We start from the raw sequence: 14,400 nt of genomic DNA, 5'->3' as shown, positions 1-14,400 counted from the left end.
AGAAACATTAACATGTATTATGTTTTCATCCATTTCCACATTTGTGAACATGTAGGCTGCAGTAACTTCTTTAGATAAATGTGTGTATAAAAGAAGATTATTAGATTACACACACAATGTAATGTTAATGTGCAGGACGACAACATGTTAGTCCGTGATAAGCTGTATTATGGGGTGCTGACTGCAGTATAAGTGGGTTAGACCCCAGGGGCCCAAAGGCACTGTCTGGTTTCAAACTGCCAAAGAATTAAGACAGGGCTGGAACATCTGCTGCCTGAGAGGAAGACAGACAGTGATGGATGGCCAGGTGTCTTTTGTGTGTGTAGAAGTTCTGGGTACACACAGTCCAGAAAACACAACATGCATATCTGCACATTCACATGCACCTACAAGCAGACTGACTGAGGATTCAGTTAAGTAAGCGATGCACACATCTGTGACAGATGTCTGTTTCAATTTACTGTACTGTACTTTACAATAAACAATATTTACTAAATTCACAAACACAGAAAATGTGAAACGCTGTGTGTCAGCCCCACACACACCCAAGCTTTGTGTGTGTGATGGCTCACTGTTTATAACCTGTCAACAACTTCCATATGAACACATTTCCAGTTATAATAAATAATCCCATCAGAGGAGATAAAGATTAATGATGTATTTATCATCCAATGACAAGAGCCCCACGCTACATATAAAAAGATCAGTATCTAGATGTCAATGGCAAATCCTATTTGATGACATTACTGAATAACAGGAAATACAATGCCACTTCACTGTCAGGAAAATTAATGCTACATTCATAAAACATGACATGTACCATACAGACGTAGACATGAACCTTTCCAAGATGAACAGATACTAGCTTTGGTCATGAATCTGTACATATTAATATGAAAGGGAAAAAAGCTATTCTGTTCAACACACTACTGTATTTATCACGACTGAAAGACTTACTAGATACCTTTAGGCCACTAAGACAGTAATTCAACAAAGAAGAAAGGCACAATGTTGGCTATAATTATACTGTACTCACCATAAATACTCACTGGCTACTTTATTAAGTACGGTACAACAACTGTAAAACATGTGATCATTCTACTATATGTTTATTTAATAATAATAATAACTGTGTAAAGGTGAATTCATGGCAGAGCGGCTGTGCTGGATCACATTATATTGCACAGGTATACATAATAAGGTGGCCAGTGAATGTATGTGGTCTTTAGCACTGTTGCTTATCAGATATACAGTATATACAAGTGCTAAAGATCCAGGCATGTTGTAGCACGAGTAACAGAGGACAGGAAAAGGCAAGTGCAGAAATCTAACCTCAAGTGTTTGGCTTGGAAATATCACATCACAATCTGTGTACTGTAGTTTGTGGTGAGATAGTAACAAATGTGTGGTTTTACAGCTGACTGTTAACTTTAGCAGATAGAGATTTTCTAATGTAATTTGCAATTTTATATTTATATTTAAAGATTGATACTTAATTGGACATTTTTCTACAACTTTGTTAGATGTCAGATAAGAAAATATCTATAATGCCTCTATGTTTGTTTCTCCTCCTTCTCCTGAAGCTGGGTTTGGGCTGGGTCTGGGTGAAGGACCAGGGCTGGGTAGTGCAGGTGTCTTGCGTCCAGTTGGAATTGGTGGCAGGATGGGTTTGACGTTCGATCCAGGGCGTCTATCAGAAGAGGGAGATGTGGCTGCAGCTAGTTGATCTGCACAATTAGCATTGGGGGTTCGGTCTGAAACCAGGTGGTCCGAAATTCAAATACAATGTGAAACAGATCTTTACAACTTATTACAGACAGCTTCATTACCTTACAATAAAATGTAGAAGGTGATTTACAAGAAACTACAAACAAAATACTTCAGTATGCATGAAGATGTAACACTATTTAAACTTAGCAGAAGTATCGCAAAGATTTACTTGCCTTAACTAATGTATATACTGATCAACTATACAACAAAATGTCCACAATAGTAACCTTTTGTTTCCAAGGTGTGTTCCATAATAGAGGTATCTAGTGTTTCCACTGCCCCAGCAAAGGCCCCAGCTGAACTGGGCACAGACAGTGCTGAACTGGCATGAGACTCATCTGAGCTGTTTGTGAAAAAGGGAAAATGGATAATGGAAGTGTAAGTCAAACCACAGATACATCCACCGACAGGGGAAATGAGAAGTGTAAGGTTGGCAGCAATGCATAAATAATGTTGTAAAAGAGACTAGTGATCAAAGTGAGAAAACAGAATGTGAAGAGCTACTGCAAAAACAAACTTTGGCAGGATGTGCTTTTGGAATTGTTGCCATCATACTGTCAACAGGACCAGTGTCCCCTTTGGGGAGCTGGGGATACTGTATACTTGTAGACAGTATTTTTGACCAAATGCATGATATGTATGGTATAATAATGGATAATAATTTGGGGATGACTTGTGGTACTCAGTAAACAAACACATACACACACATTTATTTCTCCCATATTTTAGACCTTACATGTTTCATGCACACAAACACTCCTACACTACACAAAAAATACCATCAAAAAATACAACAGGGTCTTTTGTTACAAAATGTGAGATGCAAGTGAAGACACATCCCTATTAAGAGCGATGCCAACAAGTAGACAGATGTCTGGAATCTGCTACAGAAACACTGAAGGGCTGAGGAATGCAAACTGTGGGGCATGCATCAGTCACAGTGATGACAGAACTTGTAGACCTTCAGTAAGTTTCATGAAAAGTCCTTCTAAGATTATCACTGAATAGGCACTTACTGTATCTCTGCATCTACATATTTAAAATTCCTAAATAAGTGAAATAAATGGATTTGTATGGTATTTATTTGTACAGAGAACGTTGTGTGCTGTTACACACACAGCACACATACTTCATTGATGTCTGACATAGTATGGTAGATGATTAAATCCATATATCTGCAGTAAGCCTGTTTATTGAGAGTAAGTGTACACACAGCAGACTCAAAAAGCAGCAAAAGCTATAAAAACACAATTTATGAGTTGGTATATTTGTGTGTAAGTAAGTGTGTGTATGTGTGCTCAGATTTGTCCCCGCATGGCTTGTACCAGTAAAATGATCTCTATAAAATTGAACATGTTGTAAAAACAGGTCTACAGAGTAAAGAATACTTCTACAAAAGCACCTTCCTGCTTCTAAAATTTCAGATCCTTTTTTTTTAATAAAACCTGAAGACTTCCTCTGGATTCCCTCACTTCATTATAAATCAAAAAGCTTTTCTTCTGAATTTAGAAACCATATAGAGAGTGAAATCTCATAGGCTTTACGTCTGCGTATCTGTTATTCTCATACAGTAACATCTGGGCTTTCTTGTGACTTCTAACTCCATTTGAAAAGTATGTGTGCCTGCTAAAATGCTGTATGCATTGTGCATTTGTGTGTGTGTGTGTGTGTTCTTACCTGCTGTCCTCACTAAAATGGTTACCAGAATCAAGAGTCTGCAGTGATGATGGTGCTTTTTGAGCTGAGCTGAGGTAAACAAAAAATAAGACTAAATTGCTAGATTGAAAGGTTCTCCTTCAACAGTATAAATCATGTGGAACAGCAATTTCACACAGTCCACTAGGCCAAAATGTGTATTCATTATTTTTTTCAGGCATATTTGGTATTGTTAAAAGAGGTGACAGGTATATTTTAGGACATGTGGTTGTAAAGTGCCACTAGATAAGCCCATCATATTAACAGTTAGTTTCAAATCATTTGGGCACCTGCCACTTCACCCTCAAGGTCAAACAGTCGTCCAAAACAAACCATTAAAACGCAGTTAGGACAAGTGGTCCAATTAAACTAATTTGGCTCAGCTGAGAGTGCACTCTTGAAATTAAGCATCAGAGTGCAGTGGAGTGTGTGCTACTTGTAATGAACCTTTTGAAGAGCTGGCTGTAGACCTTTGGACTCTTCCCCACTATGGCCTCTCTCACAAGCCGCTCTCTCCTACTGATGGAAACAAGCTCCTGCAGAGAGGACAGGCAGCGAGAGTAAAGAGCAGGAGGAGATGAAGCAGGGAGGTGAGAGGAAGGTGAGACAAACAGGAATTGCAGATAAGAGAGAGGAGGGGAGAGTTCATGTGGTGATTAAAGGGGACAATTGTGTCCAAAAAGTGAGAGGGAAGAGTGATGATGCATGACAGTAAGGAGAGGGGGAGGAGGAAAATGAAAGAGAGAATCTTCTTAGACAATTGGGGATTATTTTGATAGAGTCTATTTAACATTCACTTGCATGCTTCATTAAAAATACATCTTTCATCAGACATTGGGTAACTCACAGCAAGGCTCTTCTGAGGGCTGAGCTCTGCCTGGATCTTGGTATAATAGTTTCTATAAGGAGGATCTGAGGGGTCAAGAGCTGCAGCAGAGTGTGATGTGAGCATGCCTGATTCTGACCTTGACAGGGGTAAAGGTGGCTTCTCCTCTGGCTCATTACCTGAAGCTGAGAGAGAGATAGAAACTGTAAACCAAAACTTTATAATACTGTATATGATGGTTACAGCATTCACTTAAATGCCCTTTGCACCATGTGCCTTAAAAAAAATTATTAAAATTATAAATAATGATGATGAACTGAACAAGTAAACAAACACACACCAATGGAAGTATTGTCAGGGGATGCTCTGTTGTTTTCTCCTTCTGGTTCCTCCTCTAGCAACAGGTACTCCTTCACTAACTGTCTCAGTGTCTGGTAGGCTTCTTCCCAGTCATCTACTCACAAGTATATATATACACACACACACACACACGCACAAAAAAAATGTCCGTGAACAGAGCCAATGCATCTCCCATCAAAGAGCAGTGAATCAAATATATGGGGATTATGACCTTAATGTAATGAGGTACATAAAAGTGATGAGTGTCCTGCGCTCCCTGTATGTTCATCTCATTAAGAAAACAGCTAACATGTCTGAGTGCTCTCATGAAGGAATGATAAACAGAGCTATTCTGCAGCTATGTGCCTTTAATAAATGTGGTAATTGGATTGAAAGTGGAGTGTATGGATTTTAGCGAGTCATGTTAATTTATCTCAGTCCACACCAACGACACTTGGACTGCACTAAGCAAGGGTAAGGCTGGGTATTTATCTTTGTGAGTGTCTATAGTGACAAACTGCCCCTGAAAATACCTGTTTTTTTTTTCTTACTAAAATAATTTTTGTAGTTTGGATGAGTAGCAATGTTTAAGGCCTAAGAGGTTAACAACTATAGCATCAAAAAACATAGATAATCATTTAATGGCGTAGTAAAAGACTTTGTTTTACTTCAGTGTTTTCTTGCCATACCACAGGGGATAACATTATCGAAGAATCCCGGTCGCTGTCTGTTGGTTTTGGCGTAGAGCTCTATACGTGACACTGCCATTTCAATCTGTGCTGGGGTATAGAGACCACGGCTTTTCAGGCGGTCCTTGTACTTTTCCACTTGGCTGGGGAAAAGCAGGATATATCGAGGCTCAAAGCAGCTTTTCTTCAGACTGAACACACCCTGCAGGCATTGACAAAACGCATTTCTGTAGCAAAACAGGTTTAATATTCTGTAATTATACAGTAGTTGGATGAATCTCTTTTGGGCTGAGTTTTTTGTTATCTAATTTGAGGGTCAGAGACTGTTGTTGTTTGAGAGACTGTAAACTAATGAATTCACTGTACTGTATTGATTTGTCAATTATGTGTATTGTTATTCTCCTGTTATTTATATATGCATACTGTATTTTTGTAATTTGTTCTCAGGCATTACTTTCCTGATCGAATAAAGTTTAGCTGACTAACTGTTCTGCAGACATACTCTGGGGGTTATGGCTGAGAAGATGCAAGGGTTGATGGATCAGAGCACAGAAATTGGGTTCAAATTATTTAATAGATGTTTTTAGGTTTGTTGAAGATGATGTAGATTAATGCAACTTACCAAACTACAATCAAACTACAAAAGTAATAACTGCATGACAGTAAGATGCTTTAAGTTCTAGTTCATACATATGATGTTTTGAGGATATGTGTGTGCTATATGCAGCATGTTTCTGGTAGATTCTCTATTTTTACTAAATGTCAGATCACTGTTTTTATAAACCACATACAGTACTAGCTTGCTTGATGTACTCTTAAAAATACATTTTCTATATGCATACCTCCAGCTCCATATGCACACAGCAAGCTAGTCCTTCTCTGGCCACGTCCTCTATGGAATCTCTGGTCAGGCCAAAGCTGTGACCCCCATATTGCATGGTCTGGATAAATTTACCCTGCAACAGAATTTCCAGATATGAGGAGAATTTCTATCACTATTCATCATGTTAATAAAATCTACAATCTATATCTATCTCCTCAAGTGGACATACTACTTGACACACATGTACACCACTAGCATGTGCTGTCAAGATAAACAACCTGAGGTCATCTACCCACCTGTGAACTGAACTTTTGACCTGGTGTTCAGGGCAAAAAATCTCTCTCTTTGTTACTTCTCATGATTATTATCCCTGACCTGTTGTCTGCTGGTTTAGAGGCAGTATTATTTGAACAGTATCATTTGTTCAAAGGTTGCGGCCAAATCCAATACATTTGGTGAACTAACTAAAGAAATATTTCTTGATTTTTGGCTTGACTGATCATCAAATGTTTTGTTGTTTTGTTAAGTTTCTTCACAGTAAACTCAGCATCAACAAAAGACTACATCATTTAAAAGTTATAATTTTTTGGTCAGGTCTAGGTTCAGCTACAATATGAGGCCAAAGAATGAGGTCAGCTGATTACCTGAATATACTGAATGACCAGGTTATTCCATCAATGGGTTTTTCTTCCCTGTTGACACAGGTATATTTCAAGATGACAATGCCAGGATTCATCGGGCTCAAATTGTGAAAGAGTGGTTCAGGGAGCATGACACATCATTTTCACACATAGATTGACTACCACAGAGTCCAGACCTTAACCCCATTGGGAATCTTTGGAATGTGCTCGAGAAGACTGTGCAGTGGTGCGACTCTCCCATCATCAACGCAAAATCTGTGTTGATTCAAAAATGAATGCAACTCTGAACGGGAATAAATGTTGTGACTGCTGTGATTGCAGAAGCTTATTGCAACGATGCCATGGTGAATGCATGCTGAAATCAAAGCTAAAGGCAGTCCAACGAAATGTGTGACTTTTTGGACAGGCAGTGTACTTTGGCTGTGTGCTCAAATCAAAGTATTTGAACACACAATTACAAACATGAATAATGTGAGTTCATATAACCAGACTATCAACTTTTTTTTGTGTTTATGGCAAAGTAAAGCATATAATAAGTAACAAGAGTCAGTGATTGGAGTTAATCTTGTATAAGAACAGGCACAAAAAGTGGGTTCAGGAGGTTAAGATTTCATAGTTACTGAAAAAATAATCTCATGGAAAAAGAATTAGAGAGGAAGAGGACAGCAAACATGCGAAAAGTCAAAGCATGAATAGAAAAAAAGGCAGGACAGGCAGTAATAAACCAAGAAGCTGGCAACAGAGGAATGGAGGAGGAAAGTGAAGAATGGACAAATCAAGTAGAGGGAGGGACAGACTGTCAAGTTAACCAGATCCACCAGCCTGATAGTAGCATCAAAGCCCTCGTTGTGTAAATCACTATGTGACCCAGACCTCTATACATCTTCCTGCTCCACTATTACATAACTGGCAGCTTGACAAGAGGGACAAGATGAGAAACAAATGTGTCCAGCACCCCAGGACCCATTTGTCAGAATGAGAAAACTCCAAGTTCCCTCATTTAACACTATTTCTGTCTTCAAAGCATAGGGGTAATTTGTGTGATGAATGAAGGCTAGTTGTTAATTACGGCAAATACAAAACAATCAAATAAAATAATATGTTAATAGATTCAGACAGTGACTAAAACTGTGGTCCTAATTTGTGGAAGTCTGACCACTGTCTGCATATTGATGCCTTTCAGCACATAAGCCAGTGGTGTCCAATCCTGGTCTTTCGAGGGCCACTGTCTAATGAAATGATGAAGCCAGCATGAAACCTTGCTTAAAGATTTATATGACTTATGCACCCTTAAGATAAACCTTAAAAAATAATGGATTAACTTGCTGATAAGTATACAGAATCACTTATGACACCAATCCCAGGGCCTGTGATGAAAAAAAAAAAAAAAGGTTAGTGTCAAGCTAACTCACCATGTGAATCATGTTCTGAAAGTCCTCCTCACTGACAAAATGGTAATCAATTTCATTTTCTTCTCCAAAGTAGGGCCCTCTTGTGGTGTGACAGATTCTGTGAAAGCAGACAGGCATGCACAAAGCACAGAAACACTCAGTCTGGAGTTTCATCCAATATATCCAGTCATATAATTTATGAGATGTAAGTATGTGAAAAATCCGAGACCTCTAACCACTTAAGAGGGCCAGTAGGAGAGCTAACAGCCAGGACAAGAGCCCTAGGTTTCTGGAATGTAACCAACCACACAGGGAAAGCTACGAATATGTCATGACCTTAGGATGAAAGCTTGAATCACATACTTGTACATGTGTTCTGCCTCTTGAATTTAAATGACTGGCTTAGAAACTATGTGATGTTGAGATTAGACTGATTTTGATATATGGTACATTATCTTATAAAGTCTTTACAATACTAATTTCAAATACACAATGTTATTTCCACTTTTTAATCCACTGAATTTTGTGATTTCAAATGATGTGCCTGTTGCAGTAATATTGGCACTTTAGTGACCAAGTATGTGACTGATGTGACAGAAATTTTAAGACTGACCCATATGCAAAGTATTCACTGAACTCCTGACACAGTCGGTGGGCCAGCTCTCTCTTCCCACAGCCTTGAGGACCTGTCAGCACCAGCATAGGATAAGGATATTCTGCACTGGGCAAAGTACTGCTCAGAGAAACATAAACACAGACACAAACACACACACAGGTTTCTCATAAACTTTACCTTTACTCATACAATTTTCATTTCAAATCCAGTTTCACTGTTACCTACGATGAGCAAAACTTAAGCATAATAAACCGTGAAGCACACACATCTTGAAAGCCTCTCCTACAGTCAATATAAATGAGAACCTTGTGGGCATTATGGATGTACTCTTTCTAGGACACAAAGAGGAGAATGGTAAATTGACTGTAGCTGCAGCATTTTATTTGCTGATGATGGATGTTTTCAAAAAAAAGTGCTGATGAACAAACTCATTTTTTTCCTTTTAGAGGGTAGATAACATGAGCAATTCAGAACCACTGCCGATAAAATCCTGCTCATGTTTGAAAACAACTTTCTTGGTAGCTGATTTTAAGAAGATATGCATCATTTAACTATAATCATCATTTGGATTGTTTTTCAAACTTAATATGCACTTCCCAAATGCTTTTAAATGTTCCTTTTTCCTTAAGATTATGATGTATAACCTCATTCCATTAGCCAGTTTTAATTGGAGCTGTCAACTACGTGTTTAGGAACAAGGCACACGACCAGTAGGGAATCAGGATATTAATCAACACTATACAGTATATCTGCACTGACCTGTCATAGAGCTGTTGGGGCTGCATCAACTGATAAACCAAGTGAGTCATGTGATTTCTTGCTGCTACAACATCCAAAGGGGGGTCGTATTTGTTCACTGATGATACCTGAAATTTAAGGTCAGTAACTGATCGATTTTAAGCAAGTACTTCTGATTATGAAATAACCCAAATTGTTATTATATTCATACCTTTTCTTCAGCAGTGACTTTTTCTTGGTCCAGAACAGTGAGATGTTGAAGTAGGAAAACAACTGAGAGTCTGTAGTCTTGTTGCACCTACCAATCACATTCACATGGTACGTATCAAGAAACGCGTTGAATGTATAATTAAAGCACATTTATTTTATTTTAGGTATTGTCTAACTACATACAATTGACACCCAAAGGTACCTAGTTAATACACCATCAACATTAAAAGGAAATGATGATCTGCAATTCATGGTACAAAATGCATTAGCAATACTGCAGATGCAGAAAAGTGCATATCATGCACATCAAATCAAATTTAAAGGCATTTGTGAGTATGGGTTGAGATACCTGTATAGGGTTTTCCAGGAGATTGAGGTCCCTCAACAGGAAAAGATCATGAATGTGCTTGCACTCCTGGATTTCAGTAATCTGAAATCAGAGAGCAATAAGTTCAAACATATGGAGTGGAAACCTTATATATTATTATAAAATTAGTAGTTATTAAAATAAATATTGTAAATGTTGAGTTCTCAGTATTTTCTAAATATTTCATCATCTGTTGAAACTCTTTTATGGTAGCCTGTTCCCCATTCCTTCATCAGCTGTCTGGTGTATACTGTCCCAGTCCTTTCCAGACTAATCAATGCAGTTTGGTAGTTCTTTGGATGTGGTAACTAAGGAGATAAACACTTTTTCCCACAGGCCATGTAAAAGAAATGAGATTATTATTCAAAACTTGCATTTTGTGTTTTTCAGCTTGCCTTTGTTTTAGTATGAGATACACACAAAAAATGCATACTGCAAGTTTTCAAAGCACTGTATAAAACATTTATTTTTATTTGCATTTAAAGATAGTTTTCCTTGAATTTTGAAGTAGTAGATGTGCTGTGTTGAAATCCACTTCGATGAAATAGGCTATTGCTATTTTTTTGTATATTTTTTAAAAACATATTTTTGAATTAATCTAACAAATAAGTTGAACCCCATTATCAGCTAATTTGAGGTAGTATGAGGTAGTTATCCTCACACAATGTTTGCATGTTTAAAGGTTCTCTCAGATAAATACCCTGTTTTTCTCCAGATTGATGGAGCCCAGTAGGTAGAGATTTTGGAGGCCAGAAAGACTTGTGATGCGGTTCTGAGACAAGTCAAGGACTTGCAGATTTTTCAGATTCTCCAACCCTTCAATTCTCTCCAGCTGGTTCCCCCTCTGGACAACGATAGAAAAGCGAACACAGAAAAGCAAGTACATCATATTCATATGCATGCATACATAAATGGTTTTCAAGCCCCACTTTATGGTCAGTGATTCCCACTAATAAATATTAAGGTCACGCCATGGTCACTCTGCAGGGTGCCTTAATGTTTTCTCGCCACGGTGCCGAGTTGAGTGGCAGACCTGCCTCTTAATGCTAAATCCTGACAGCTGAGGACTGACAGCCAAACAGCTGGCGAGGTGCTAGCGCAGCACGCTAATGAACTAGAGAACCAGACCTGGGCTTTCCTCCCCTGTCAGGGTCTCCAGCTGACTTCTCACTGTGTTCCACTGACTAAAGTTGTTATCTAGCTGTCTGGCCACACCTCACCCTGCTCTTGCCAAGCATGTTGCCTAACTGGAGGGGAGGGGGTGACTGTGCTGGTCCCTTGAAGCTGTGGGTCGATGCAGTGATGAGGTTGGAATCAGGCTGACAGGGCCATGCTGTTCAGGGAGGGAGCGTTTGAGGTACAGGGGTCAGGGATGGGTTTACATGGATGCTGTATGGCCAAGGTACATATGAGTGTGTATGTGGTGAACTTGATCCAGGCTCACTCAAACACCAGAAGCTCATTCCAAAGCACAGCTACAGACGGGGCAGTCACAGCCAGACCAAAGGCACTTGACAATGAGGAAACACTGATAAAGGACAGAACATGCATGTGCGCACACACACAAGCAGAAACAGAGAGAGAGAGAGTGAGGGAAAGAGAAAAGGCCTGCTGTTGGACCATATGGTGATTCTCAAACAGGGGGGCAAGGTTTTACTGAATGCAAAAATGCAGCCAATAACATAGACATAAAGAGAACACAGAGGGGAAAGAAAAGAGAGACAAATAGAAACAGGTGAAATTGAGCATACAAGAGGCAAACACACACACCAAGGTAGAACAACTCCAAAGTAAGTGTGTGTGTGCATGGTAGTACATAAAACATGGAGGAAAACAATCTCCTGCAAAGCATATAAATAAAATGTTACTAAGAAAAAAGACTTAATGTGCATTTTTGTAAGGCTACTGTATTCTTGTTCATACTGTATGCATGAATGTGTGTGAATCTCTATCCGTTTATTAATCATATTTCAGATCATAATACAGAAGTACCTACCAGGCAGAGGTATGTAAGATGCAGACTAGCTAGGCCACTGATCCTTGAGATCTTGTTGTGTGCCAGGCTGAGATGGGTTAGCTTGCAACATTGCTCAAGACCACTGATCTCGCTGAAACTGTTGTCTGAAGCACAGTCGTATTAAGAGAAATACACAGGGAAAAAAATCAGGTTAACTTATTGTGTTTATTAAATATACTGATATAGGTATAATAATATGTAAACAAATTAAGAGGGTATAAGATAAAAAATAAGCTACAGCAAGTGATTTGTGTGTGCATATTCACTTCAATTAATGTAAATGTCTCTCAGTAAGGATACGGTCCAGATCCAGTTTACTAAGACAGGAATAGGCTGACAAATCCTTCATTTTTGTCATACGATTGTGGGAGAAATTGACCTCCTGGACAGAAAAACAAACAAACAAAAAAAAAAAACAACAGCATACTATTAACATCCATAGTCAGCTAAAGTCTTCACTACATCTCACCCAAGAAATTCTTCAAATAAATCCAAAGAGTATGGGAAAGAATTTTCAATTCAGTAAAGTTCACTGTCATTCAAGGGCAGCTAATGCCTCGTAAGCATATTCAAAGTGACTACAGATGGGCTATGTAAATCCAGGCCTATCTTGAGGGAATAGCGTGAGTGTGAGTGAAGCCCAAGCCACCAATCAAATGTTGTCTTATCCTGTCAGCTCAAGGTCCTGTGTTACCTTTAGGTTCTTTGGTGGCTGGAATCCAAAGAAGTTGAAGATTTCATTGTGAGAAACATCTAGGATGACGAGGTAGGGCATGTGGCTCACACAGGATAAATCTACCAGTTGAAAAAGTTACATCAGAAAAGTTAAACATTCAAATGTGAATAAAAACATAGCTTATTATATCTTCTTGTACGCTTTTTGCTATATAGTCACGTTAATGTGAATAAAGATTTGCTAGTAATCCGTGAAAGAAAGAAGGAAAAAAAAAGAGTCACCTTTTATTTTGTTGTTTGGAAGTTCCAGCTTTTGAAGATGGACAAAATTGCATAAAATGGAGATGTCGCTGAGATTTTGACTCTAGACAAAAAAAAAAAAACAAAAAAAACTTAAAATTGAACTGCAAAGAGCGCTATCAACAGTACAAAAATCCGGGATGGCCTTTTATTGGTGAATCAAACCGTACAAAGACCATGTAATGTCATTTAAGTTACTCACAGGCAGAGACAGCTGGTACAAGTGAGGTCCACTGCCAAAATGTCCAAGGTGGGACATGCACCTGGAGACTAGATCAGCAGTTAAAACACCATACTTCTGCAAACATAACACAAAAAAAACCCACATTCATTTGTTAGAATAGTGAAGCTAACAGACGGAGCCCTTGCACCTTTTACAACAGTGAACTAAAAGCTTTCTTTAAAACAATGATCACTAGCTGCTACTCAAAGCACACATTTACAGTACATGGCCTACACATGCAGCACACACACATACATATTATAATTAAGAGGGATGCACAGGACTCTAATTGCTGATAAAGCAGCTGTTAGAAATTACAAATAATCAACCATTTGACCTTGCTGTGCTGTTTTACTTCCCCAGACCTCTTGCACAAGGTTACCTGCTTTACCTGTTGCATAACGGAACAAATATGGATTTGAGTTTTTTTTTTTTTTTTACACTCATCCTAATTTGATTCAAACATGGTGAAAACAATTAAATTGAAAAACGAACTGACACCCAACACGGAGCTTCAGAAGTTGTACAAGCTAAGATAACCTGCGCCTTACCTCCATCTCTGTGTTTTCTTCTAGCCGCATGGCAACGGTGAGACGAATACGACGCATAAGGATTGTGGGTAATGTAGTTTGTGTGCACAGAAATGCGGCAATGGAGCTGCCAGTACAATTATTATTTAATTATGGTAGCACCAGTATTTAAGGAGAAAAATAGAATTAGAAAAGGTGAAGCATGTAGTGTAATAAACAGGCAAATAATAATATATAGAATATATAAAGATGTATCATTATTTACAATATTATTAATGTTTTAATTCATGTTTATTTGGACAGAATACAGTTAATAACACAGCCCTTCGCTGTAAATAGAACACTGTGGGGAGGGGAAAAAAAGCTAAAGCATGGATTTGCACCCACAGAGTAACACAAACCTTCAGCTGGCTTGTTGTCTGTGTTTATTTTTCTCATATGCTGCACTTTAGCACTTCACACACATGCTTCAAATCGTGTCAGACAAAACATCACACCTGTCAGGTAAAGACATCCTCTAGTGTTAGTTTTGGATCTGTCTCGCTTGTGT

General features: G+C 38.5%; 1 protein-coding gene across 3 annotated transcripts; it reads right to left on the bottom strand.

The window, feature by feature from the left end:
• Window positions 1-534: 534 nt before the first annotated feature.
• lrguk (leucine-rich repeats and guanylate kinase domain containing) lies at window positions 535-13,894 on the bottom strand. Of its 3 annotated transcripts, none has more exons than XM_026361890.1 (20): window positions 13,872-13,894; window positions 13,300-13,395; window positions 13,080-13,161; window positions 12,817-12,917; window positions 12,423-12,504; window positions 12,102-12,226; window positions 10,806-10,949; window positions 10,088-10,168; window positions 9,740-9,826; window positions 9,550-9,656; window positions 8,788-8,907; window positions 8,196-8,292; window positions 6,162-6,275; window positions 5,320-5,521; window positions 4,632-4,745; window positions 4,313-4,476; window positions 3,913-4,001; window positions 3,448-3,516; window positions 1,998-2,113; window positions 535-1,754 (listed from the first exon to the last, which is right to left on the bottom strand). In XM_026361890.1, exons 1-20 carry the CDS (start codon window positions 13,875-13,877, stop codon window positions 1,543-1,545), a joined length of 2,208 nt encoding a protein of 735 aa, XP_026217675.1. In that variant the 5' UTR covers window positions 13,878-13,894; the 3' UTR covers window positions 535-1,542. The 3 variants fall into 3 exon arrangements, with proteins under 3 accessions (XP_026217675.1, XP_026217676.1, XP_026217678.1); XM_026361891.1 differs by having other exon boundaries at window positions 535-1,727; XM_026361893.1 differs by lacking the exon at window positions 10,806-10,949.
• Between the last annotated feature and the right edge of the window lie 506 nt (window positions 13,895-14,400).

Source organism: Anabas testudineus, chromosome 23, assembly GCF_900324465.2.
Source record: "Anabas testudineus chromosome 23, fAnaTes1.2, whole genome shotgun sequence".
NCBI classification, from domain to species: Eukaryota; Metazoa; Chordata; class Actinopteri; order Anabantiformes; family Anabantidae; genus Anabas; species Anabas testudineus.
Note: the sequence above shows the minus strand (reverse complement) of the source record. Positions and strands in the feature narration are given on the sequence as shown.